The sequence below is a fragment of the Oncorhynchus tshawytscha genome, linkage group LG16, assembly GCF_018296145.1.
Source record: "Oncorhynchus tshawytscha isolate Ot180627B linkage group LG16, Otsh_v2.0, whole genome shotgun sequence".
NCBI classification, from domain to species: domain Eukaryota; kingdom Metazoa; phylum Chordata; class Actinopteri; order Salmoniformes; family Salmonidae; genus Oncorhynchus; species Oncorhynchus tshawytscha.
The window spans coordinates 77,843,669-77,871,247 of NC_056444.1; the positions used below are offsets into that span (position 1 = coordinate 77,843,669).

Below are 27,579 nucleotides of genomic sequence, written 5' to 3' on the forward strand. Positions count from 1 at the left end.
ATACAGAGACCATAGAGGACAGCATTAATACAGAGACCATAGAGGACAACATTAACACAGAGACCATAGAGAACAGCATTCATCAGAGATCAAGAGGAGATAACCCATTGTTCTCCAAGATCAAGACACATGGCTCTCTTTGACCCTCCAGACCCAACATGACTTAATAGTGGTCAACCCCATCTTGACATTATGGTAACAGGATGTCACTCTGACAATTTAACTTCTTCTCTTGATTTATAGCCTCTCATTAGCCTTTACCCTATTTAATCCACCCATCTTGACATTAGTAACACATTCATCTTGACATTAGTAACACATTCATCTTGACAATAGTAACACATTCATCTTGACAATAGTAACACATTCATCTTGACAATAGTAACCCATTCATCTTGACAATAGTAACACATTCATCTTGACAATAGTAACACATTCATCTTGACAATAGTAACACATTCATCTTGACAATAGTAACACATTCATCTTGACAATAGTAACACATTCATCTTGACAATAGTAACAGTTGTTTGTCAACCATTTCAAAAACGTAAATAGTTTAGTGTCAATTGATGCAAACAACCGTTTTTTTATACAAAGACAGAAAAGGCTTGTTATGTGCAATATGGTAGTCCATTATGTCCTTTTGACTTGTCTTCCTGTGTTAAAGTGCCTTCAACATGTCTATTTTACCTCTTGGCGATGTCACTCGGAAACATAATGTTAACTTTCACTGCTATGGGGACGATACACAGCTGTACATTTCAATGAAACATGGTGAAGCCCCAAAATTGCCCATCGCTAGAAGCCTGTGTTTCAGACTTAAGGAAGTGGATGGCGGCAAATGGTCTACTTTTAAACTCGGACATAACATAGATGCTTGTTCTAGGTCCCAAAAAACAAAGAGATCTTCTGTTGGATCTGACAATTAATCTTGATGGTTGTACAGTCGTCTCAAATAAAACTGTGAAGGACCTCGGCGTTACTCTGGACCCTGATCTCTCTTTTGACGAACATATCAAGACTGTTTCAAGGTCAACTTTTTTCCATCTACGTAGCATTGCAAAAATGATTAACTTTCTGTCCAGAAATGATGCAGAAAAATGTATCCATGCTTTTGACACTTCTAGATTAGACTACTACAATGCTCTACTTTCTGGCTACCTGGATAAAATACTAAATAAACTTCCGTTTGTGCTAAACACGGCTGCAAGAATCTTGACTAGAACCAAAAAATGTTATCATATTACTCCAGTGCTAGCCTCCCTACACTGGCTTCTTGTTAAGGCTAGGGCTGATTTCAAGGTTTTACTGCTAACCTACAAAGCATTACATGGGCTTGCTCCTACATATCTTTCCGATTTGGTCCTGCTCTACATTTGACCTTTATTTAACTAGGCAAGGCCTCCTTACTGTCCCTAGAATTTCTAAGCAAACAGCTGGAGGCAGGGTTTCCTCCTATATAGCTTATTTTGTATGGAATGATCTTCCTATCCATGTGAGAGACACAGACTCAGTCTCCACCTTTGTCTTTATTGAAGCCTCATCTCTTCAGGAGGTCCTATGATTGAGTGTAGTCTGGCCCAGGGGTGTGAAGGTGAATGGAAAGCCACTGGAACGACGAACCGCTCTTGCTGTCTCTGCCTGGCCGGTTCCCCTCTTTCCCTATTAACCTTATTACGGGGGCTGAGTTACGGGCTTACTGGTGCTCTTCCATGTCGTCCCTAGGAAGGGTGTGTCACTTGAGTGGGTTGAGTCACTGACGTGATCTTCCTGTCCGAGTTGGCGCTCCCCTCAGGTTCGTACCGTGGGGGAGATCTTTGTGGGCTATACTCTGCCTTGTCTCAGGGTAGTAAGTTGGTGGGTGAAGATATCCCTCTAGTGGTGTGGGGGCTGTGTTTTGGCAAAGTGGTTGGGGTTATATCCTGCCTGTTTAGCCCTGTCCGGGTGTATCGTCGGACAGGGCAAGCAGTGTCTCCCGACCCCTCCTGTCTCAGCCTTCAGTATTTATGCTGCAGTAGTTTATGTGTCGGGGGGCTAGGGTCAGTCTGTTATATCTGGAGTATTTCTCATGTCTTATCTGGTGTCCTGTGTGAATTTAAGTATGCTCCCTCGACTTCTCTACTCTCTCCTCTCTCTTTCTCTCTGAGGACCTGAACCCTAGGACTATACCTGGCATGATGACTCCTTGCTGTCCCCAGTCCACCTGGTCAGTCCACCTGGTCATGGAACTGCTGTTCACTGCCTTGTCCCAGGCCTGCTTTTCGTCTCTCTCTCTCTCTCTCTCTCTCTCTCTCTCTCTCTCTCTCTCTCTCTCTCTACCGCACCTGCTGTCTCTAACTCTGAATGATCGACTATGAAAAGCCAAATGACATTTACTCCTGAGGTGCTGACCTGTTGCCACCTCTACAACCACTGTGATTATTATTATTTGACCCTGCTGGTCATCTATGAACATTTGAACAACTTGGCCATGTACTGTTATAATCCCCTCAGAGCCTGGTTCCTCTCTAGGTTTCTTCCTAAATTGCTGCCTTTCTAGGGAGTGTTTCTTAGCCACCGTGCTTCTACACCTGCATTGCTTGTTGTTTGGAGTTTCAGGTTGGGTTTCTGCACAGCACTTTGTGACATTGGCTGATGTAAAAAGGTCTTTATAAATATGTTTGATTGATTGATTGACAGGATCTACTGGTGATTGTATCATTAAGATAACTAGTGTGGTGTATAAACAACACACTCTCAATTAGTAATATGTTAGGACTATTGCAGCTTTAATTCTGGGTCTAAGAGGTCAACTTAAAGTAATGCTCATATGACACACCGTTTATCAGACAAATAATAACCATGTAAAATAACAGGAAGGCTGAGAGTTGCTCATCTAATGTCTGTCAAATATTTGATGTCTGAATCAAAGAGTACTTTTCAGATAAATCTGAGTTGAAAAAGTCATCCTCATAGTCAGTCACACTCACACAGATAAAATGCATACTGAAGAATCACCGCCAAACTCATCGATTGAAACTTTGTATCAGTTTTCCTGTTGGAACGTCTATACATTCATCTGATAATGATACAGTAACTTTGCATAGTTTTAAACTGTCTGCATTGTTACAACCTGACTGTACACCCAGTTACTGTATTCTCACTGTGCCATATAACAATACGTTTGTAAAATGTGATAATTATTTTTACCTTTTAGAAGCGTTGGTCCAATAATCCTGAGGACTTCACCACAGCACCTCGTTGAAGAAATGTGCGGAGTCTATCTCGGGTCACATGTGTGATGGGTATTGGGGCGTTTCGTTCTATGGTGGGACGTCTGTCCTCGGATCAATCCGTTCTCTAGAAAGAGAGAGGAGCGTGCTGGGAAGTTTTGGAATTTTAACAGATTTTTTTTCTTTAACTGGGTATATTTTCTAGATGAGTTTTTGAAAGAATAACAAAGTAAAATCTCACTTCATTTGGGATAATTCCTCCTTACGTGGTCACTTTTTGTTTGTTTGTCCAGACACGCTCTGCCCCATTGACACAGACAGGACTCTCGGAGGAGGGGAAGGGGGCATTATACGACTGAAAGGGGATCTCGAGAAGAATAGCCGGAGGAAAGAAAAGTTTATGGGAGGGGCAGAGACCGGTGGACAGCTGGCTCGTAGGACTGTGTGATGGAGCATGCCTCTTGAATAATACAATGACATACAACTCAAATGCGTGACATGCATCCACAATTACATACAACTTTTTTCATGCTATTTTGACTCATTCTAAGATATATATAAATAAATATATATAAAGATATTTAAATTCAATGAAGGAGGATGATGGATTGTAGAATACATTAAAATCATTTAAAAATCCCAACCCCCAGAGTCACAAATGCCCCACGGAGCATCTTGACCAGATCAGACCCGAGAGCATCCCTTTACTTGCCTGGTCGGGGCGGAGAGGGAGAACAATCCTGTCGCTATAGCTACCATTCCCTCCCCCCGCCGCATCCCTCCAGATGGCCAGCTTTCTTCTCTCATCCCGTGATGGAATGAAAAGATCGGCTAATTAAACAAAGTCCCATATCCGTGTGAAAGACCGAAGAGCCCTTGGGGAACAGTTGAGCGCAGGAGAGCTGGCCTGGCCAAGTATTGATTCTCACAGTTGTTGTCCCCTAGATTCTACAGCACTAGGGTTATTTAAACGGGCATGTTTGTAATCGTTGAAATCTTTATTGCTAAAAAAAGAAAAGGAACAACAACAACAGACAAACAAACAATTGAATTAAACGAATAGGACTAATACACATAACATCTGCGATTATGGGGGTTTAGCTATATGAGTGACAACTGAAAAGAGAACATAACTGCATTACATAAAGAGAGTTCAGAGTTTCCGTCACTGCCCTGTGTCCAATAGTGGAGTAAGGTATACTTAGTATATGGCCTTTGAAAGAAATGAACAAATGAAAATGAACACACACACCACATTATGATGCCATGCTGCTGTAAACCAATTGCTTGTGTTGAATACAGACTTCAAAACTAAAAGTGAATCATTTTTCTAGTAATATTATTTTTTTAAACGTAGAAAAAGCAAAACATCTATTCATAAATAAAATAAGATATTTGTCCTTAACATACACATTGTTTACAGTAGATATAAACTCAGCAAAAAAAAGAAACGTCCCTTTTTCAGGTCCCTGTCTTTCAAAGATCATTTGAAAATGTTTCCCTGCTTGTTCAATGAACCATAAACAATGAATGAACATGCACCCATGGAACGGTCGTTAAGACACTATCAGCTTACAGACGGTAGCCAATTAAGGTCACAGTTATGAAAACTTAGGACACTAAAGAGACCTTTCTACTGACTCTGAAAAACACCAAAAGCAAGATGCCCAGGGTCCCTGCTCATCTGTGTGGACGTGCCTTAGGCATGCTGCAAGGAGGCATGAGGACTGCAGATGTGGCCAGGGCAATAAATTGCAATGTCCGTCCAGTGAGATGCCTAAGACAGCGCTATAGGGAGACAGGACAGACAGCTGATCATCTTCACAGTGGCAGACCACGTGTAACAACACCTGCACAGGATTGTTCGCTGGACCAGACAGGACTGGCAAAAAGTGATCTTCACTGACGAGTCGCGGTTTTGTCTCACCAGGGGTGATGGTCGGATTCACGTTTATCGTCGAAAGAATGAGAGTTACACTGAGGCCTGTACTCTGGAGAGGGATTGATTTGGAGGTGGAGGGTCCGTCATGGTCTGGGGCGGTGTGTCACCGCATCATCGGACTGACCTTGTTGTCATTGCAGGCAATCTCAACGCTGTGCGCTATAGGGAAGACATCCTCCTCCCTCATGTGGTACCCTTCCTGCAGGCTCATCCTGACATGACCCTCCAACATGACAATGCCACCAGCCATACTGCTCATTCTGTGTGTGATTTCATGCAAGACAGGAATGTCAGTTCTGCCATGGCCAGCAAAGAGCCCGGATCTCAATCCCATTGAGCACGTCTGGGACCTGTTGGATCGGAAGGTGAGGGATAGAGCCATTCCCCCCAGAAATCTATGGGAACTTGCAGGTGCCTTGGTGCAAGAGTGGGATAACGTCTCACAGCAAGAATGGGCAAATCTGGTGCAGTCCATGAGGAGGAGATGCACTGCAGTACTTAATGCAGCTGGTGGCCATACCAGATACTGACTGTTACTTTTGATTTTGACCCCCCCATTTTGTTCAGGGATACATTATTCCATTTCTGTTAGTCACATGTATGTGGAACTTGTTCAGTTTATGCCTGTTGTTGAATCTTGTTATGTTCATACAAATATTTAGACATAAATAAATGCAGTTGAAAGTGAGAGGATGTTTCTTTTGTTGCTGAGTTTACGTATTTTCACTCACATTCTTTATATAAAACCTACTGACTGGTTTTCCTACATTGCTTATTTGGGGCGGCAGGGTAGCCAAGTGGTTAGAGCGTTGGACTAGTAACCGGAAGGTTGCAAGTTCAAACCCCCGAGCTAACAAGGTACAAATCTGTCGTTCTGCCCCTGAACAGGCAGTTAACCCACTGTTCCTAGGCCGTCATTGAAAATAAGAATTTGTTCTTAACTGACTTGCCTGGTGAAATAAATAAAAATATCCTTTTTCCACACAGTATAACAGTCCAGCAAGAGATGCATATCAGTCCTAGGAGAAGTCTTTTCAGTAACTTGCTGCAGTGAAGTTGGTCCTCATCATATAGCTGTAGGATATGGATCGCAGTGGAGGCTGGTGGAGGGAGAAACAGGAGGATGGATTCATTGCGATGGCAGAACCATTGTGGTGGGGGAGGTGAACAAGTGCACTCTTTGGACTCTTGGGTGAAGAAACGGACTGCAGCCAGGGCCTCCGTGGTGAGAAACTGCGGGGGCGGACGGGACGGGACGGAGCGTCAACTGGTCGTCACTGCCCAGACACCTGTGTGCGCCTCAGGTTGTCCTTTACACGTACAAACTCAGGGACTTCTCTCTCCTGCTCCTCCCTGCGCCTGATCTCCTCCTGCTCATACTGAAACATGACAGTAGATTCATTTCAAACATGGTCATAGCCTTCTGCTGTTTTTGTAAATAGTAAATACACAATTCGTTTTTCCCCCACTTATTGGTGTTTTATTATATAGTGTGTGGATGTGTGTTTGTGTGTGTGTGTTTGGAGTGTGTGTCTGGTGTGTGTGGCGTGTGTGTGTGTGTGTGTGTGTCTGGTGTGTGTGTGTGTGTTTCTGGTGTGTGTGTATGTGTGTGTGTATGTGTGTGTGTGTGTGTGTGTGTGTGTGTGTGTGTGTGGTGTGTGTTACCTCCAGCAATATCTGCTGTCTCTTGCGTAGCTCCGTTTCCAGTTCCAGAGGAGGCTGTAGAGCCAGTTCCTGCTCTCTGTGCTGCTCCAGCCTCCTCTGTTCCAGGACTCGCTTCAGCTCAGGCTTCTCTCCTGGCAACAGACCTCTAAGTGGGCAGAACAGACAACATATTCAGACATATTTATACTACTGCGCCAAGCAGAGCTGAGCTGAGCTGAGCTGGCCTGGCTTGCATCCATCATAGTTGCTGGAAAGGACAATGTGAAACAAAATATCTAAGCCAGAAGAACAGTTCAGGTTGGCATGATTTGGGGGGAAAGGGTATTACATGCAGGGGTCTCAGTCTCTCTCTCTCACTCACTCACTCACTCACTCACTCACTCACTCACTCACTCACTCACTCACTCACTCACTCACTCACTCACTCACTCACTCACTCACTCACACACTCACACACTCACACACTCTCTCTCACACACTCACACGCACGCACGCACGCACACACACACACACACACACACACACACACACACACACACACACACACAATATGTCTATAGCGTCATCCACAGGACTCAGTGTAAATCCTGGCATGCCATTACACTGTGTACTGCATGTGTACAGAGGCACAAATAAAAGTTCAAATGAACACACACACACACACACACACACAACCACTCGGTCTGTCCTTGTGGTGCTGGGAATAAAGGCAGCATAGTTGAATAATACCAGACCTACACTCAGACACTATTATCTCCTACACCTTTCATTTTGTCTGTGCTTCAGCAGATGAGATATTTCTTCAAAATTTGGAGATGTATAATAGAGCCTTCTGTTGATTTCTATGTATATTGGAAGTATATGGAAGTGTTTTATTTCAACCCCACCGTTTGGTGCTGACCAACAGTTCGCGGTGCAGGTCGTGGTGACTGGGTGTCTCCACGGTGGAGCCGTTCAGCTTCACCCTGGGCTGCTGCAGCTGGGACTGGCTCACCTCCTGGACCTCACTACACTCTGTAGACTGCCGGGACAGGGCGTCGCGGCACACATAGTTCTCTACAGAAGAGAAAAGGGTAAAAAAATATATATATATCTGAGAATTTGGCACGTCGAGCGTTTTTCCAGATCTGTTTTTTTGCGTTTGCCAACTCCAATGCTGTCATTGTCAGATAATTCCATAAGTTGTCAAGAGAGTAAAAACAGACAAATCAAATCTAATTGTATTTGTCACATGCGTTGAATACAACAGGTGTAGACCTGACAGTGAAATGCTGAATACAGCAGGTGTAGACCTGACAGTGAAATGCTGAATACAACAGGTGTAGACCTGACAGTGAAATGCTGAATACAGCAGGTGTAGACCTGACAGTGAAATGCTGAATACAACAGGTGTAGACCTGACAGTGAAATGCTGAATACAACAGGTGTAGACCTGACAGTGAAATGCTGAATACAGCAGGTGTAGACCTGACAGTGAAATGCTGAATACAACAGGTGTAGACCTGACAGTGAAATGCTGAATACAACAGGTGTAGACCTGACAGTGAAATGCTGAATACAACCGGTGTAGACCTGACAGTGAAATGCTGAATACAACAGGTGTAGACCTGACAGTGAAATGCTGAATACAACAGGTGTAGACCTGACAGTGAAATGCTTACTTACATTTCAGGCTACCACAAGTCAACGTGTACCATCAAATCTGAGATCACATCTTTTATGAATCAGTCTTAGCTGTTACTATAGATGTACCTTTTCTATGGTGCCGAAATCCTGGCCGCTGAGGAAGCACCTGAAAGGTGAGAGAGAAAGGAAAGGAAATCGCCCATCAATTAACTCCAGCAGAGTATACAAACATTGTACTGCATGGAGTCTAGTAATATGATACAGTAGGGAACAACACATCCGCACCACACAGTACCAAGGGCATGGTGTAAAACATCAGAGCGCTAACGGAGAAATAAGGATTGAACCACTGTCAATGAACCACATCGGTGCATTATGTGGAGTGGAGTCTGAACATCCTATCTGATCAGCATCTCAAGCATCTGCTCAGAAACACTGGATGTGTGGGTAATATTCTCCTATAGTGTAAAACGTCTTCCGTCACAGCACATTTGAATCTAACAATGTGGTATGTAATCAAGTCTTCCCTGTGTTACTCAAGCTGCTTGTTGATTCACCCCGTGGGATCTAGGTTGTGTAATAAGGGATAGAAGAAGAAGAGCCATCCCCGGATAGGCTGCCTGCTGTGTTACTAAACGCGTGAAGAAGAAGAAGAGCCATCCCCGGATAGGCTGCCTGCTGTGTTACTAACGCGTGAAGAAGAAGAAGAGCCATCCCGGATAGGCTGCCTGCTGTGTTACTAAACGCGTGAAGAAGAAGAAGAGCCATCCCCGGATAGGCTGCCTGCTGTGTTACTAACGCGTGAAGAAGAAGAAGAGCCATCCCGGATAGGCTGCCTGCTGTGTTACTAACGCGTGAAGAAGAAGAAGAGCCATCCCGGATAGGCTGCCTGCTGTGTTACTAACGTGTGAAGAAGAAGAAGAGCCATCCCGGGTAGGCTGCCTGCTGTGTTACTAACGTGTGAAGAAGAAGAAGAGCCATCCCGGATAGGCTGCCTGCTGTGTTACTAAACGCGTGAAGAAGAAGAAGAGCCACCACTGGATAGGCTGCATGCTGTGTTACTAACGCGTGAAGAAGAAGAAGAGCCACCACTGGATAGGCTGCCTGCTGTGTTACTAACGCGTGAAGAAGAAGAAGAGCCATCCCGGCTAGGCTGTCTGCTGTGTTACTAACGCGTGAAGAAGAAGAAGAGCCATCCCCGGATAGGCTGCCTGCTGTGTTACTAACGTGTGAAGAAGAAGAAGAGCCATCCCGGCTAGGCTGTCTGCTGTGTTACTAACGTGTGAAGAAGAAGAAGAGCCATCCCCGGATAGGCTGCCTGCTGTGTTACTAACGTGTGAAGAAGAAGAAGAGCCATCCCGGCTAGGCTGTCTGCTGTGTTACTAACGTGTGAAGAAGAAGAAGAAGAGCCATCCCCGGATAGGCTGCATGCTGTGTTACTAACGTGTGAAGAAGAAGAAGAAGCGCCATCCCCGGATAGGCTGTCTGCTGTGTTACTAACGCGTGAAGAAGAAGAAGAGCCATCCCGGATAGGCTGCCTGCTGTGTTACTAACGCGTGAAGAAGAAGAAGAGCCATCCCGGCTAGGCTGTCTGCTGTGTTACTAACGCGTGAAGAAGAAGAAGAGCCATCCCGGCTAGGCTGCATGCTGTGTTACTAAACGCGTGAAGAAGAAGAAGAGCCATCCCGGCTAGGCTGTCTGCTGTGTTACTAAACGCGTGAAGAAGAAGAAGAGCCATCCCGGCTAGGCTGCATGCTGTGTTACTAACGCGTGAAGAAGAAGAAGAGCCATCCCGGCTAGGCTGTCTGCTGTGTTACTAACGCGTGAAGAAGAAGAAGAGCCATCCCGGATAGGTTGCCTGCTGTGTTACTAACGCGTGAAGAAGAAGAAGAGCCATCCCGGATAGGTTGCCTGCTGTGTTACTAACGCGTGAAGAAGAAGAAGAGCCATCCCGGATAGGTTGCCTGCTGTGTTACTAACGCGTGAAGAAGAAGAAGAGCCATCCCGGATAGGTTGCCTGCTGTGTTACTAACGCGTGAAGAAGAAGAAGAGCCATCCCGGATAGGCTGCCTGCTGTGTTACTAACGCGTGAAGAAGAAGAAGAGCCATCCCCGGATAGGCTGCCTGCTGTGTTACTAACGTGTGAAGAAGAAGAAGAGCCATCCCCGGATAGGCTGTCTGCTGTGTTACTAACGCGTGAAGAAGAAGAAGAGCCATCCCGGCTAGGCTGCATGCTGTGTTACTAAACGCGTGAAGAAGAAGAAGAGCCATCCCGGCTAGGCTGTCTGCTGTGTTACTAAACGCGTGAAGAAGAAGAAGAGCCATCCCGGCTAGGCTGCATGCTGTGTTACTAACGCGTGAAGAAGAAGAAGAGCCATCCCGGCTAGGCTGTCTGCTGTGTTACTAACGCGTGAAGAAGAAGAAGAGCCATCCCGGATAGGTTGCCTGCTGTGTTACTAACGCGTGAAGAAGAAGAAGAGCCATCCCGGATAGGTTGCCTGCTGTGTTACTAACGCGTGAAGAAGAAGAAGAGCCATCCCGGATAGGTTGCCTGCTGTGTTACTAACGCGTGAAGAAGAAGAAGAGCCATCCCGGATAGGTTGCCTGCTGTGTTACTAAACGCGTGAAGAAGAAGAAGAGCCATCCCGGATAGGCTGCCTGCTGTGTTACTAACGCGTGAAGAAGAAGAAGAAGAGCCACCCCGGCTAGGCTGCCTGCTGTGTTACTAACGTGTGAAGAAAAAGAAGAAGAGCCACCCCCGGCTAGGCTGCATGCTGTGTTACTAACGTGTGAAGAAAAAGAAGAAGAGCCACCCCCGGCTAGGCTGCCTGCTGTGTTACTAACGCGTGCCATCTCTATTTAGTCAAAGTGCTGTCACACGGAGGGAGCTCCTGTCAGAGGGCCAGGTCTTATTAACGGTTTGGCTCTACACTCAAGGTTACCAAGCTTTCCCAGTCCAGTACATTCTCAAACTCATCATCATCATCATCCTCACAGGGGCTTTAACTAAGGAACTTCAATATCATCATGATAATAATGCCATGGCAACCATCTGATGACAAACTCAACAAATATAAGGAGAAACCGTAGTATGCATGTGAAAACAAGCACCAAACTATTAGAACTGAACAAGGTAACAGCCATGTAACAGCCTAATTATAGCCTTTATAAGAGATGACTCTGCTTCTACACCTGCATCGCTTGTTGTTTGGGGTTTTAGGCTGGGTTTCTGTACAGCACTGAGATATCAGCTGATGTACGAAGGGCTATATAAATGCATTTGATTTGATTTTGATTTGACTTTATTGTAAAGTGTAACTATTAGAAGTATAGAAATAGCTACCACAGCTGGTAGAGAGAACCAATTCATCATAAGACTAGTCTCGACACACAGATTCCTCTGTCAGTAGTTGAAATCAGATAACCCTACTCTCAGATATATAATCACACTCTCCTTTGGAAGCAGGCCTCATGAACAGTATCATATTAACCAGAGGACAGATGGCAGACTGCAGTTGTCGTGACTGTTCTGTGACTGACCTTTGACTCACAGACAGGCAAAGTCAAAGACAAAAACTAGCATCTTGCTCCAGGCCACAAACACTATCAACTACTACTACAGGTCTCTAGATAGTTTTTTCGTGCTGGATTGATTGTACTGCACCCATAATGTGTCGGAGGCACTGAGGCTTTGGGAAAAGACCGCTATTGGTCCTACAGCCTATCAACTACCCAGCATGCTCTGTGCTGTGCCACGTTGTGCATGCATGTCTGTTTAGAACATGTCACTCTAAAGACTGTCAGGGACTATCTGCTATCTCTGGAACCAGTGTTATAAGCTGTACTGTCCTATTGCCCCCTCCCTCCCTCCCTGCCTCCTTCTTCCTGGTGCAGCCGGGTGTTATTGCAGCCCCTCCCAGCAGGGTGTTGATCTGGAAATGGAGGATAAAGAGGGACAGGGAACATGGTGACTCGCTTTTAACCAGAGTTACAGAGCCAGGAAATAGATGAATGCCACCCGCCAGCCAGCCAGCCCAGCCAGCCAACTAACGGCTAGCTAGACCAGAACAGATCAGCCAGCCAACCAACAGCTAGCCAAACCAGACTAGCCAGACAACAGCTAGCCAGACAACAGTCAGCTAGACCAGTCCAATCTGATCATCTGGTGTCCCTCTCTAACCCTTCAGACACTGACATTGTTGGACCAATCCATATCTATAGAAATTCATGTCCATTTGATCAATCTCAACAACTAGGGCATTTTATTGCATTCTTGGGGGAAAACATATTGGATTGAATTTGTATCTTTATGCCATAGGTTTATGGTCAAATCAGTTCAATAGGAAGCTATTCCCTTCTTGTAAGATTCAGATGGCCCATTTTAAAACCCACTTGGCCACCTTGTGGCCACCAGTGGTAACATCCACAGTCAGACCTGAAGTGTTTTTGATCATGGTCTGTAGACTATAACTAACTCAAAGCCCAATGCTTGGTTATGACAGAAGGATAGACAACACACAAGTGATATAACATAGATACATCCAAGGTAAAATTGGATTAAACAATGTCAAATTCTCCTATCCTAAATTCTCCAAAATGAAACATGTTATATAAACTTGAGTGATTATCTTGAGTGATTATCCCTCAGCCTGGTTCCTCTCTAGGTTTCTTCCTAGGTTTTGACCTTTCTATGGAGTTTTTCCTAGCCACCGTGCTTCTACACCTGCATTGCTTGCTGTTTGGAGTTTTAGGCTGGGTTTCTGTACAGCACTTTGTGACATCAGCTGACGTAAGAATGGCTATATAAATACATTTGATTGATTGATTGATCTCTCATCCTTTGCCAAAAAACACCAACATACACCTCTAGTTTACTGCAAAGAAATCCACATGTGTCTGTCTGACATCTTTTAGATTGCTCTAATCTTTTGATTGTTTGGATCAATCCACACACTGTCTGTAATGCTGTACTACTGGTTAAGTATAGGCACAGTAGAGTTGTTGCTCTACAATATAACCCCATAACATTTTGACTATGCAGAAAGAAGCAACAGCATCCATAGCATCAATGCATAGTCAGCTTAGGTATTCATTCCTAGAAGGTCACAGATCAGTATCTCTAATATGTTGATCAGAATCACCTGCCACTGTCAGTCAACACCATAGAATTGAATATAACACTAATTTAATGTATCTCTATGGCCAGCACCCACCACCTATGACAGGTGTCCAACAGAAAACCAGGTGTGATAGTTGAGCCACCAATTCAGAAAGCAGTTCAGACAATAATAAACAGACTCACTTTCTTTGAGTTGTATGACCCTTCCATGGCACGGTTGCTACGGTCCCCCGTTTCAATCAAGCTACAAGGTCTCACCCCTCTCTCTCTCTCTCTCTTATTCAATAGTCCATTGTCAAATGCCACACACCTCTACACAGACAGGCGCCTGCTTCTTTGCATCTCCCAAATCCAACATACTAGTGCTGTCGCTGAGGAGAAGACTGTCTGTAAGGTTACAGTTGAATGACTTAAACTACCAGTCGTTGACACACAGTGGCAGTAGACAACCCCGATAATCCCATTACGCCATTCAAGATTAAGGGTACATCCCAAATGGAAGCCTATTTATTATATAGAGCACTACGTTTAACCAGAACACTGGTCAAACGTAATCTACTACATAGAGATTAGGGTGCCATTTGGGATTCACCCCCCCCCCAGATAAGGACGTGGGATTAGCTAATTGCCTTGGACATGAATGCGGCTTTTAACCACTCCAAATTACAAAGGTAACGTAATGCAAAGAAATCGAGCCAAGACCTCAGAAAAAAAATTGTAGACCTCCACAAGTCTGGTTCATCCTCAGGAAGGAGACGCGTTCTGTCTCCTAGAGATGAACGTATTTTGGTGGAAAAGTGCAAATCAATCCCAGAACAATAGCAAAGGACCTTGTGCATATGCTGGAGGAAACAGGTACAAAAGTATCTATATCCACAGTAAAATGAGTCCTATATCGACCGCTCAGCAAGGAAGAAGCCACTGCTCCAAAACCGCCATAAAAAAGTCAAACTACAGTTTGCAACTGCACATGGGGACAAAGATCGTACTTTTTGGAGAAATGTCCTCTGGTCTGATGAAATAAAAATATTACTATTTGGCCATAATGACCATCCTCATGTTTGGAGGAAAAAGGGGGAGGCTTGCAAGCCAAAAACACCATCTCAACCGTGAAGCACAGGGGTGGCAGCATCATGTCGTGGGGGTGTTTTGCTGCAGGAGGGTCTGGTGGAATCATGAGGAAGGACAATTATGTGGATATATTGACACAACATCTCAAGACATCAGTCAGGATGTTAAAGCTTGGTCGCAAATGGGTCTTCCAAATGGACAATGACCCCAAGCATACTTCCAAAGTTGTGGCAAAATGGCTTAAGTACAACAACGTCAAGGTATTGGTGTGGCCATCACAAAGCCCTGACCTCAATCCTATAGAAAATGTGTGGGCAGAACTGAAAAAGCGTGTGCTAGCAAGGAGGCTTACAGTTACACCAGCTCTGTCAGGAGGAATGGGCCTATGTTCACCCAACTTATTGTGGAAGGCTCTCCGAAACGTTTGACCCAAGTTAAACAATTTAAAGGTAATGCTTCCAAATACTAATTGAGTGTATGTAGACTTCTGACCCACTGGGAATGTGATGAAAGAAATAAAAGCAGAAATAAATAATTCTCTCTACTATTATTCTGACATTTCACATTCTTAAATGTGTGTGTGTGTGTGTGTGTGTGTGTGTGTGTGTGTGTGTGTGTGTGTGTGTGTGTGTGTGTGTGTGTGTGTGTTGTGTGTGTGTAGTGTGTGTGTGTGTGTGTGTGTGTGTGTGTGTGTGTTTGTGTGTGTAGTGTGTGTGTGTGTGTGTGTGTGTGTGTGTGTGTGTGTGTGTGAATATGTATATATATATATATATATATATATATATATATATATATATATATATATATATATACAGTATATCACAAAAGTGAGTACACCCCTCACATTTCTGTAAATATTTGAGTATATCTTTTCATGTGACAACACTGAAGAAATGACACTTTGCTACAATGTAAAGTAGTGAGTGTACAGCTTGTATAACAGTGTAAACTTGCTGTCCCCTCAAAATAACTCAACACACAGCCATTAATGTCTAAACCGCTGGCAACAAAAGTGAGTACACTCCTAAGTGAAAATGTCCAAATTGGGCCCAATTTGCCATTTTCCCTCCCCAGTGTCATGTGACTCGTTAGTGTTACAAGGTCTCAGGTGTGAATGGGGAGCAGGTGTGTTAAATTTGGTGTCATCGCTCTCACACTCCCTCATACTGACTGGTCACTGGAAGTTCAACATGGCACCTCATGGCAAAGAACTCTCTGAGGATCTGACAAAAAGAATTGTTGCTCTACATAAAGATGGCCTGGGCTATAAGAAGATTGCCAAGACCCTGAAACTGAGCTGCAGCACGGTGGCCAAGACCATACAGCGGTTTAACTGGACAGGTTCCACTCAGAACAGGCCTCGCCATGGTCGACCAAAGAAGTTGAGTGCACGTGCTCAGCGTCATATCCAGAGGTTGTCTTTGGGAAATAGACTTATGAGTGCTGCCAGCATTGCTGCAGAGGTTGAAGAGGTGGGGGGTCAGCCTGTCAGTGCTCAGACCATATGCCGTACACTGCATCAAATTGGTCTGCATGGCTGTCGTCCCAGAAGGAAGCCTCTTCTAAAGATGATGTCCATCTCTGATTTCTTCCTGTGACATCGGGTGCTGTAGATGTCTTGGAGGGCAGGCATGGTGCTCCTGGTGATGCGTTGTGCAGACCGTACCACCCTCTGGAGAGCTCTGCGGTTGCGGGTGGTGCCATACCAGGCGGCGATAGACCCCGACAGGATGCTCTCAATTGCGCATCTGTAAAGGTTTCTGAGGGTCTTAGGGGCCAAGCCGAATTTCTTCAGCCTCCTGAGGTTGAAGAGGGGCTGTTGCGCCATCCTCACCACACTGTCTGTGTGGGTGGACCATTTCAGATTGTCAGTGATGTGTATGCCGAGGAACTTGAAGCTTTCCACCTTCTCCACTGTGGTCCCGTTGATGTGGATAGGGGCGTGCTCAGTCTGCTTTTTCCTGAAGTCCACGATCAGCTCCTTCATTTTGTTGATGTTGATGGAGAAGTTATTTTCCTGACACCACTCCGCCAGGGCTCTCACCTCCTCCCTGTAGGCTGTCTCGTCATTGTTGGTAAATCAGGCCTACTACTGTTGTGTCCTCTGCAAACGTGATGATAGAGTCGGAGGTGTGCGTGGCCGCGCAGTCATGGCTGAACAGGGAGTACAGAAGGGGGCTCAGCATGCACCTTTGTGAGGCGCCTGTGATGAGGATCAGTGAAGTGGAGGTGTTGCTTCCTACCTTAACCACCTGGGGGCGGCCCTTCAGGAAGTCCAGGACCCAGTTGCAGGGTGGGGTTCAAACCCAGGGCCCCGAGCTTAATGATGAGCTTGGAGGGTACTATGGTGTTGAAGGCTGAGCTATAGTCAATGAACAGCATTCTGACGAAGGTATTCCTCTTGTTCAGTTGGGTTAGGGCAGTGTGCAGTGCGATGGCGATTACATCATCTGTAGATCTATTGGCGTGGTAAGCAAATTGAAGTAGGTCTAGGGTGTCAGGTAAGGTAGAGGTGATATGATCCTTAACTAGCCTCTCAAAGCACTTCATGATGACAGAAGTGAGTGCTACGGGGCGATAGTCATTTAGTCCAGTTACCTTTGCTTTCTTGGGAACAGGAACAATGGTGGACATCTTGAAGCATGTGGAGACAGCAAACTGGGATAGGGAGAGATTGAATATGTCCATAAAGCCTTGCGAGGGTTAACACGCTTAAATGTCTTACTCGCGTTGGCCACGGAGAACGAGAGCCCACAGTCCTTGGTGGCACTGTATTATCCTCAAAGAAGGTGTTTAGCTTGTCTGGGAGCATGAAGTCGGTGTCCGCGACATGGCTGATTTTCGCTTTGTAATCCGTGATTGTCTGGAGACACTGCCACATACATCTGGTGTCTGAGCCGTTGAATTGCGACTCCACTTTGTCTCTGTACTGATGTTTAGCCTGTTTTATTGCCTTAGGGAAGGAATAACTACACTGTTTCCATTCTACCATGTTCCAAGTCACCTTGCCATGGTGGTTTTCTAAAATGAGTTATCTGTGTTTTTGTCTGGTTGATCATGAGTCTCCATCTTTTACACTAATTGACTGCACATAGCATGTTCTGTAGGTCATGTCCCGTTTCTTTCATCAAAATAACATCAAGTATCATAAATGATACTTAGCATTTCATCATCTTACTCCAATATTTAACTGTTTAATTTATTTTGCCAAATAATTTATAAACAAAGCAAACAAAGTCAGTGATAAGGCATCTCCTTGTTTTACACCCGAAAGTGTTGGAAACCAATCTGTATGATATTCATTAAATCTAGGACTTGGTTTCCTCTATCGTAATCACTCCTCTTTCACCCCAGCTGCCAAACTAACCCTTATTCAGATGACCATCCTACCCATGCTAGATTACGGAGACGTAATTTATAGATCGGCAGGTAAGGGTGCATCTCTGTATACCCGTTGCAAGACCCACTGGTTGATGTTTATTTATCAAACCCTCTTAGGCCTCACTCCCCCATATCTGAGATACCTAATGCAGCCCTCATCCTCCACATACAACACCCGTTCTGTCAGTCACATTCTGTTAAAGGTCCCCAAAGTACACACATCCCTGGGTCGCTCCTCTTTTCAGTTTGCTACTGTAACGAGCTGCAAAAAAACACTTAAAACTGGACCTTTTTATCTCCATCTCTTCATTCAAAGACTCAATCATGGATACGCTTACTGACAGTTGTGGCTGCTTTGCGTGATGCATTTTTGTCTCTACCTTCTTGCCCTTTGTGCTGTTGTGTGTACCATGTTTTGTGTTGCTGCCATCTTGTGCTGCTGCCATGTTGTGTTGCTGCCATGCTGTGTTCTCATATGTTGCTGCCATGCTATGTTGCTGTCTTTAGGTCTCACTTTATGTACTGCTATGGTGTCTCTCTTGTCGTGATGTGTGTTTTGTCCTATACTTTTGTTTTATTTTTAATCCCAGCCCCCGTCTCCACAGGAAGCCTTTTGGTAGGCCGTCATTGTAAATAAGAATTTGTTCTTAACTGGCTTGCCTAGTTAAATAAAAATGTATTAAGAACTAACATAAACACAAACAATTGGTACTTTGTAAAGAGATTGGATTGCATGATAAAATTTCCCATCAACCATTGTCTTTTAACTCTTGGAAGTGCTTGCACAAAGGATAGTAACATCTCATCCTGTGTTCTTGGAATCTGAATATCTGGACTTGTCCAGTGACTGCTGAGAAAGATCAGCTGACAACAGGGGAAAGTCCTTGTGGCGGCACGGAGAGACGGCTGACTGGAGGGAATAGACCCCACTGGGACAGTCATGGGGTAGCTTCCCATTTCTGTAGTTTCCCATACTTCGCAGTATGTTGGAAACACCCGCTTTAGCTACAGAAAGTCAACATACGAGAATACCCCTAGAGTCTGCGAGAGCGGGGGCGGAAGATGACTCATCGGCTGACAACATGGTAACGACTGGACTGGAAACGACTACGAGTAATGAGAGCACAGCACAAGAGAACACCACAGCAACTGTCACAAGTTCTGCTGCAACAGCGGGCCACAAACAGATGCAGGTATGTGTCTGTGGTTGGAGGAAAGTTACATCACACCATGGGTTGAGGATCCACCAGGGGAAGAAGGGGTGTTTGGGTAAAGAGAGACAGAGAACTCGCATTGATTACTTTCTGCGAAAGCGATCAAATCAGTCGAATGAAGCACAGCAACTGGACGCAAACCATAGTTTGCAGTGCATCAGTACCACTGTCATGGAGGACGTAAACTCAAGCACCGAAGTAGCAACTGAGGTGGAACCAACAACAGGAGAGGAACTCACCCAGCCTCCCAGACCTGCAGTCGAGAGGAGACTACCAGGGCACAGACCGTATGTGAAGTGGCCTGGTGCCAGTGACAAGAAGTTGTGGGAAACAGTGAATACTGACCTTACCTTGACCCTCGAAACTTCGAGGCACAGTGGAGAAGAAGTTGGAGAGGATGGGGGACATCATCTATGAGTATGGGACAGAAAGATTTGGAGTGGAAGAGGCAAAAGGCGGGAGAAAGGTTCCAACCCCACCAGTTTCCAGGAGGCAACAAGAAATCAAGCGCCTCGTTCAAGAAAGGCGGCAGCTTAAGAAACAGTGGACGAAGGCCTCGGAAGTGGAAAAGGAGGGCATAGAGGCACTTCAGGCTGACATCAAAACCAGGTTGGCATCCCTCCATAGAGCAGAGAACCTACGGAAACGCAGAAGGAAGAAAGAACAAACTAGAACTCGATTCTATAAAGATCCCTTCAAGTTCCTTAAAAGTCTCTTCACAAAGGAAAAAAGTGGAGCTCTAAAAACAACAAAGAAAGACCTAGAGGAGCACCTGAGAACAACAAACTTTGACTCAAAGCGACATGAACATCTGGCCATCCCATCAGATATCCCACCCATTGAACCCCCGGAACATCATATTGAGACCAGCCCTCCGACATGGAAAGAGGTGGAAAACACAGTTCGACGGGCAAGAACAGCATCAGCCCCGGGGCCAAATGGAGTCCCGTACAAAGTGTATAAGAACGCACCAGACGTCCTGAGGTTCCTCTGGAGGCTTATGAGAACAGCTTGGCAGAAGAAGATAATACCCAAAGTGTGGCGTAGGGCAGGCGGGGTCCTGATCCCTAAGGAGAAGGATGCAGTGAACATCAGCCAATTCCGCCCAATCTCCTTACTGAATGTCGAGGGTAAAATCTTCTTTAGGGTCATTGCCCAGAGGATGGCCGAGTACCTGCAAAGGAATGCGTACGTCGATACATCTGTACAGAAGGCAGGAATATCAGGGTTCTCTGGCTGCTTGGAACATTCCAGCATGATCTGGCACCAGATCCAAATGGCCAAGGTGGAGAAAAGGGACCTCCATGTAGTCTTCTTCGACCTCGCCAATGCATTTGGCTCTGTGCCCCATGAACTCCTGTGGTCTGCCTTCAGATTTTTCCACATACCGGACACCATCACAAACCTGGTGAAGTCGTACTTCCAGGATCTGCAGTTCTGCTTCACCACCTCAGAGTTCACCACCTCATGGCAGTGTCTGAATGTAGGTATAATGGCGGGATGTACCATTTCTCCGTTGGCATTCACAATGGCAATGGAGGTTATCATCAGATCCTCAAAATGGGTTGCTGGTGGACAGCGAGTCGACTCTGGTTTCCGCCTCCCTCCACTCAGAGCCTACTTGGACGACATTACAACATTGACCACCACTGTCCCATGCACCAGGAGACTGCTTAGAAAACTTGAGGAGAACATCAGCTGGGCCCGTATGAAAATTAAACCATCCAAGTCACGCAGCATCTCGATTGTGAAGGGAGTACTCTCTGAAATTCTTCATCGGAGATTACCAAATCCCAACAGTGTCTGAGCAGCCGGTAAAAAGCCTTGAAAGATGGTATGACGCAAGCCTGAAGGACAAAGACCAGGTGCAACAGCTGCGCAAAGACATCAGTAGTAGCCTACAGTCCATCGACAACACCCAGCTACCTGGAAAGTTAAAGGCCTGGTGTCTGCAGTTTGGTCTCCTACCCCGGGTGTTGTGGCCATGAGCACTGTATGAGGTTCCAATCTCAACAGTGGAGAAGATGGAAAGAGGAGTCACAGGCTACTTAAAGAAGTGGCTCGGAGTTCCACGATGCCTTACCACCATAGGCCTCTATGGAGATGGTGTCCTCAAGCTGCCCCTCACCAGTCTAACAGAGGAATTCAAGTGTGCAAAAACCAGGCTCCAGATGACACTGAATGAATCTCGAGACCCAGTGGTGAGCAACAACGCGCCGACCTTGGCAACTGGGCGCAAATGGAGGCCAGGAAATGCAGTCCAGGAGGCAACAGCAGCCCTCAGACATGCTGACATTGTGGGTCATGTTCAGCAAGGGAGAGGAGGCCTTGGGCTAACTAGCCGTGCTGCTTGAAGTAAGGCCTCTGCACCAGAGCGGCGGAAGATGGTAGTGCAGGAAGTACGCCATCAGGAGGAGGCTGCAAGGTGGGCCAAGGCAGTCTCTCTTGCCAAACAGGGACAGTGGACTCGATGGGACAGTGTGGAGAAGAGGAAGATCAGCTGGAAGGATCTGTGGGCCATGGAAGTGAGGCGGTTGAGCTTTTCCATCAGAGCAACATATGACGTCCTTCCAACACCAGTTAATCTTCACCAATGGTATGGTGAAGATCCGGACTGTGCCCTCTGTTCCATGCCAGCCAACCTCAGGCACATTCTCACAGGGTGTAAAATAAGCCTCACCCAAGGACGCTACACTTGGCGTCACAACCAAGTCCTTAAAAACCTTGCGTCCGCCCTGGAGGACAAGCGAGCTGCCACCAACTCCCTACCACCCACAGCAGCATCACACTCCTTACGGACAAACTTTGTCCGCGAAGGGACTAAACCACCGAAGAGCGGCTCTACACCATTAGAGCGAGACCAGCTGCGCTTGGCCCGCGACTGGAAAATGCTAGCTGACATTGGCCGGCAACTTGTGTTTCCTCCGGAGATCGCAACCACCACCCTAAGACCTGACATGGTGCTCTGGTCCCGTTCGCTCAATAAGGTCTTCATCATTGAGCTCACAGTACCCTGGGAGGACTCAGTAGATGAGGCTTATGAGCGAAAACATCTGCGCTATGCTGATCTAGCTGCCGAAGCACGGAACACAGAAGTCACAGAAGTCCGACCAGTGGAGGTGGGCTGCAGAGGTTTTGTGGCAACATCTACAACCAGACTGCTTAGAGACCTGGGAATTAAGGGCCAGAGCCAGCGTTCGGCAATCAAAGCTGTATCGGAGGCGGCAGAAGGCAGCAGTCAGTGGCTCTGGATGAAGAGGAAAGTCCCCAGCTGGACCCCGAAGTGAGAGGGCCAGGAGGTATGCGGTCAACAATGCTTGACTCAGGGAGGAGGACGCCCCTGCCATGCATAGTCCCATGGGATGTTGGCTATCAACAACAAGGCAACTCCTATGACTAATTGGGAATGGGACGCAAGCGTAGGATTGATCACCCTGTCGCTGGCCGCCTTTGGGGAGGGTGTATAGTGTGAAAGGCCGAAACACCCTAGGAACCAAAGGTACACTACTGACGATGTGCTCCCCAAATTTCACCACGCTCACTGTTCATTAACTCTTGGAAGTGCTTGCACAAAGGATAGTAACATCTCATCCTGTGTTCTTGGAATATATAACATTTCAATAGTCAAAAGTGGGTTTCTCTCATAGTATCCTTTCAAAACAGATCTGTTATGATCAGCTTGGTCCAGTTTAGCTCAGTGCAGAATGCAAATGTAGGGATTAAGTAAGTTAAAAAGAAAAAGATTTCAGTAAGAGATGCACCCTCATTGATTTCAGTAAGAGATGCACCCTCATTGATTTCACTAAGAGATGCACCCTCATTGATTTCACTAAGAGATGCACCCTCATTGATTTCACTAAGAGATGCACCCTCATTGATCTCACTAAGAGATTGACCCTCATTGATCTCACTAAGAGATGGACCCTAATTGATTTCACTAAGAGATGCACCCTCATTGATCTCACTAAGAGATGGATCCTCATTTATTTCACTAAGAGATGCACCCTCATTGTACCAGATATGGACTAGAAGTGATCCTGCAACTGGTTTACATTGCCCTTCTACTGTGATACATTAACAATGTATGTGTTTTCCGGTCAAACAAATGTAAACATAGTAGCTGCATGACTTTGCTTAGAGAATGCGACGCTTATTTCTGTATCGTTATAAAAGTGTTTAAGTACAGTTGCTTATTAGCTAGCAAGCTAACTTTAGCCACCAACAAGTTTTCAGGTGTCGTTCGCCATCTCGCCAGTAGGTAATTTAGCTAGCTAATGTGAAGACTTGGCTGACTCAGTCAATAGCCATTCACTTCAAAAGCACAATAAAGCCCTAAATTAACGCCACACTTGAACTATTCGTTCAACTTCAGCAAGTTAGTACACAAACGGTCTACAAACAAATCTATGAAATTGTTACATCAGTTTGCTAATGCCTATCTCTGAGCAATGTATTCGTTCGATGGTGTACTGGTGTTCGGCTTGATGTTCATCTGCACGTGTGCCTCGCATGAAGGGCTGGCTGAAAAGAGAGGGGTCTGGGGGAGTGTTCTATAATGGTATTAAATGGGAATAAGACTGTGCCTCCTAATTAACATGCCAGCGATTGATAATTAGTCAACAGGATTAAATCAGGCATCCCTTAAACATAGTAAAGGTTCTTCTTATTAATGTGCTATTTAAAATGGAAAGTTTAACATGATCTCAATAAACGTTCATGCACATCACTTGTGCATTTGTACACACACCTACCACTTGATTTTCTAACGAGTTTAAAATGTGATGTTTACGACTTGATATAACCAGTGATTGTCTTTGTTCTTGTCTCAACAGCATCTGTGATTGGGACCAGACTTCACCTGACAGTGGCTCTATCCTGTGTGACCATGGCGTTCTATGTCTTTCTAAAGGGACCAACTAGGGGACTGGACTGTCTAGTCGGCACCTCATGGACACTAGCCTGGTCCCAGGTTTCTTTGACAATGACAGCAATTGAATTTTCAAGACAGTAAAAACACAAATAGATCTGTGACCAGGCTGCATGGACACTGGCTATGAGCTTGGAACCAATGAACGATGGGGATACAAACTTTCCAAAAGGGGGCTTCTCTCTGTCAACATGCCACACTTTCTGAACTGAGATGTTATTTGAGTTAGAGAGGTGATGATAAAAGGTCAAGACACTGACAGACACAGAGATCAACAACATGAGAGAGTGCCCCTCTGTGTGCAGTCAGTGGTGAAAACAGATTGGGTGATGTATCTCTTTCTGTGTATTCAAAAGGGGACTTTGGGAATTTTGTGAATCTGTGAATCTAGTTCTTTTGGGATTCAGGAGTTTGGACCAAGGTACCTAGACAGGACCAATGGATAACACAGCCATTAATTTGACATTTATTTTTTTAAGTGTGATTTTCTATTATGTGGATGAAGGTGGAATAGAGGGTGGAAATGGAAAATAAAGTTTATACAATATATTGCCGTAAATTAATAAAGTTGAACCATTTATAAGTTATTTATATGTTAAGAATGTTGTGTGATTAATTATTTTAAAAAAGGCACATGTAAGCCTCCTGCTCAATACAAGGCAGTCACTGGTTACCATCTATGGCCACATGAGGGCACGCTATTATTTTACGACAGCCTTCCCCCCGAAATGTCCCATGATTCCTTGCGCTCTATAAATTCCATAACTCGGAAACGGAGCCATTCTTGTTTTGTTTGACTGGTGGCGTGTGTTTGTGTGAGCGAATGAATGCGAGAGAGAATGATTGTTTTATGTCTGTAATGTTTCATGTCTTAGTCTAGCGACCAAAAAAACTACACAGTGATCTTATTTGATCTGATCGGGGTTTGGCCTTGCTCCGATTCGGAAATGATAGGACCCGACATGCGAGCCCCTGAGGCCATGAGCATGAAGCTTCCACTAACTGCAGGGCCTCCACAAGAAATTGTGGTCAGAAGTGATGACTCGATCAGATATACTAGGTCCGAGGAGATTTGTGGTTTTACCTCATTCTTCACACCGGCCAATGAGTATAACAGCGATTCTGATCTGCCATAAATTCGATAATTGTGCCCAGGTGTAAGAAGCTGCCTGCATTTGGCTGGCTAGCTACAAAGCTAACGTTGGCCAACGAGGTAACTCTTTGTGGTACATGCGAACAGCAAAGCTAACAAACAGCCAGGTAATGAGCCAATGGCAGTAAAGTCGTTTTGGAGAGAAGTGGGCAAATTTGTAGTGTCATAGAAATTCGTTTTGTGGTCCTGCTGCTGGTCACTTCAAAAGAAACCATGCTCGTTAAACACTTTCTGCTCAATGTGCATCCAGTCTTAACAACACGTCATTTGACATGATTCGTTTTTCTTGGGGGTAGATAGATAGTAGCTTCCATCAATGTAATTGTTTGCATTTTCAATCTCCCATGTATTTTATTTTTTATGTGTGTATATGTAGCGTGGTTCGTTCTGCGTTGTGTACTTTTAATTAGGACCCTGACACAACTGTAGGTCTGCTGGTTGGATTATTTTTATTTGCCCTGCACACGAAGAGACGACACAATATTTTAGCCCTTGGCGCAGTCACGGCTCTCAGGCACCTTGCTAGCCGAAGGTCAGGCAAAAGAGAACAGTAAGGGAGTACGGAAATACAGATAACCCGCGATGGGCCAAACCAAGATATACTACACTTTTACAATCACGTGTATGTACAATATTGATATGAAAAAGTGTTTGTACACCAAAAATAACATTAGCTATGCAGCTGTCTTTTTTTTTTGAAGCACACGGAATTATCAAATTATTAACATCCCATCTTGACCTGGCCTATTTGAATTGGTCCCTGTGTGCAATTTGGTGCATAATCTAGGGGAACAACATCAATGACACTGCCACACATACATATATATATATATATATCTATTTTACAATAGTTATATTTTGTTTGTTTTTAGTCCTGTCCTTCCCCAACCTCCCATCGGAACCTTTGTAATCTCATAGTTTCTTTAGATTGTAAATTAAAGTTTTTTTTTAGCTAAAAGTATTATATTGATCGATTGACTGACTTTTCAGATCACCCCGTATTGTTATCTGCAGCGTTAGCTCCAGGTAAATGTGGCAATTCTTCAGCCATTACATATGGACAGTACCAAAATAAATTGTCTAATGACTGTCACTTCGCAGAAAAATCTGCAGAGCTGGGAAAGTTGTATCCCCCATATATGCACGACAAAGTTTGGGGTCACTTAGACATTTCCTTGTTTTTGAAAGAAAAGCATTTTTTTTTTGTCCGTTTAAAATAACATCAAATTGATCAGAAATACAGTGTAGACATTCTTTATGTTGTAAATGACTAGTGTAGCTGGAAACGGAATATTTTTTTTAATGGAATATCTACATAGGCATACAGAGGCCCATTATCAACAACCTTCACTCCTGTGTTCCAATGGCACGTTGTGTTAGTTAATCCAAGTTTATCATTTTAAAAGGCTAATTGATCATTAGAAAACCTTTTTGCAATTATGTTAACACAGCTGAAAACTTTTCTGATTAAAGAAGCAATAAAACTGGCCTTCTTTAGACTAGTTGAGTATCTGGAGCATCAGCATTTGTGGGTTCGATTACAGGCTCAAAATGGCCAGCAACAAAGTATTTTCTTCTGAAACTCGTCAGTCTATTCTTCTTCTAAGAAATGAAGGCTATTCCATACAAGAAATTGCCAAGAAACAACATCTCATACAACGCTGTGTACTACTCACTTCACAGAACAGTGCAAACTGGCTGGCCCGGTGCACAACCAAGCAAGAGGACAAGTACATTAGTGTCTAGTTTGAGAAACAGACGCCTCACAAGTCCTCAACTGGCAGCTTCATGAAATAGTACCCGCAAAACACCAGTCTCAATGTCAACAGTGAAGAGGCGACTCCTGGATGCTGGCCTTCTAGGCAGAGTTCCTCTGTCCAGTGTCTGTTCTTTTACCCATCTTAATCTTTCATTTTTATTGGCCAGTCTGAGATATGTTTTTTTCTTTGCAAGTCTGCCTAGAAGGCCAGCATCCATTTTTTTAATGGACTGGATCTTTATGATTACCGCCTGGGTCCTGTTTCAGTAATGAAATCAGACCACCTTGATGAGTGTCTGATAATCTACCATTTATATAGGAGTGGTTAAAATATGCTAATAACGGTCCTCTGAGTATATCAACAAAAGGTTTGGTATACCTCCACTGGTATTATTAAATAGAGTAGAATCCACAATAGTGCTTCCAGGAGTATCTCCTTTTGGTAGAGGTATTGTGAGGAATTTCTGTGGAGACAAAGAAAGATGGGATCTTATCACACATTGTTTG

General features: G+C 44.9%; 1 protein-coding gene, 1 non-coding gene and 1 pseudogene across 3 annotated transcripts; 2 read left to right on the top strand and 1 right to left on the bottom strand.

The window, feature by feature from the left end:
- Positions 1–6,057: 6,057 nt before the first annotated feature.
- LOC112216631 (protein FAM107B-like) lies at positions 6,058–13,968 on the bottom strand. Of its 2 annotated transcripts, none has more exons than XM_042298609.1 (5): positions 13,751–13,968; positions 8,575–8,614; positions 7,710–7,878; positions 6,823–6,967; positions 6,058–6,536 (listed from the first exon to the last, which is right to left on the bottom strand). In XM_042298609.1, the coding sequence occupies exons 1-5, from the start codon at positions 13,775–13,777 to the stop codon at positions 6,432–6,434; spliced, it is 486 nt and encodes a 161-aa protein (XP_042154543.1). In that variant the 5' UTR covers positions 13,778–13,968; the 3' UTR covers positions 6,058–6,431. The 2 variants fall into 2 exon arrangements, with proteins under 2 accessions (XP_042154543.1, XP_042154542.1); XM_042298608.1 differs by having other exon boundaries at positions 13,878–13,956.
- A 9,710-nt stretch (positions 13,969–23,678) lies between these two features.
- LOC112215243 lies at positions 23,679–24,606 on the top strand (annotated as a pseudogene).
- A 377-nt stretch (positions 24,607–24,983) lies between these two features.
- LOC112216656 lies at positions 24,984–25,291 on the top strand. Its single transcript, XR_002948379.1, has one exon.
- The last annotated feature ends 2,288 nt before the right edge of the window (positions 25,292–27,579 follow it).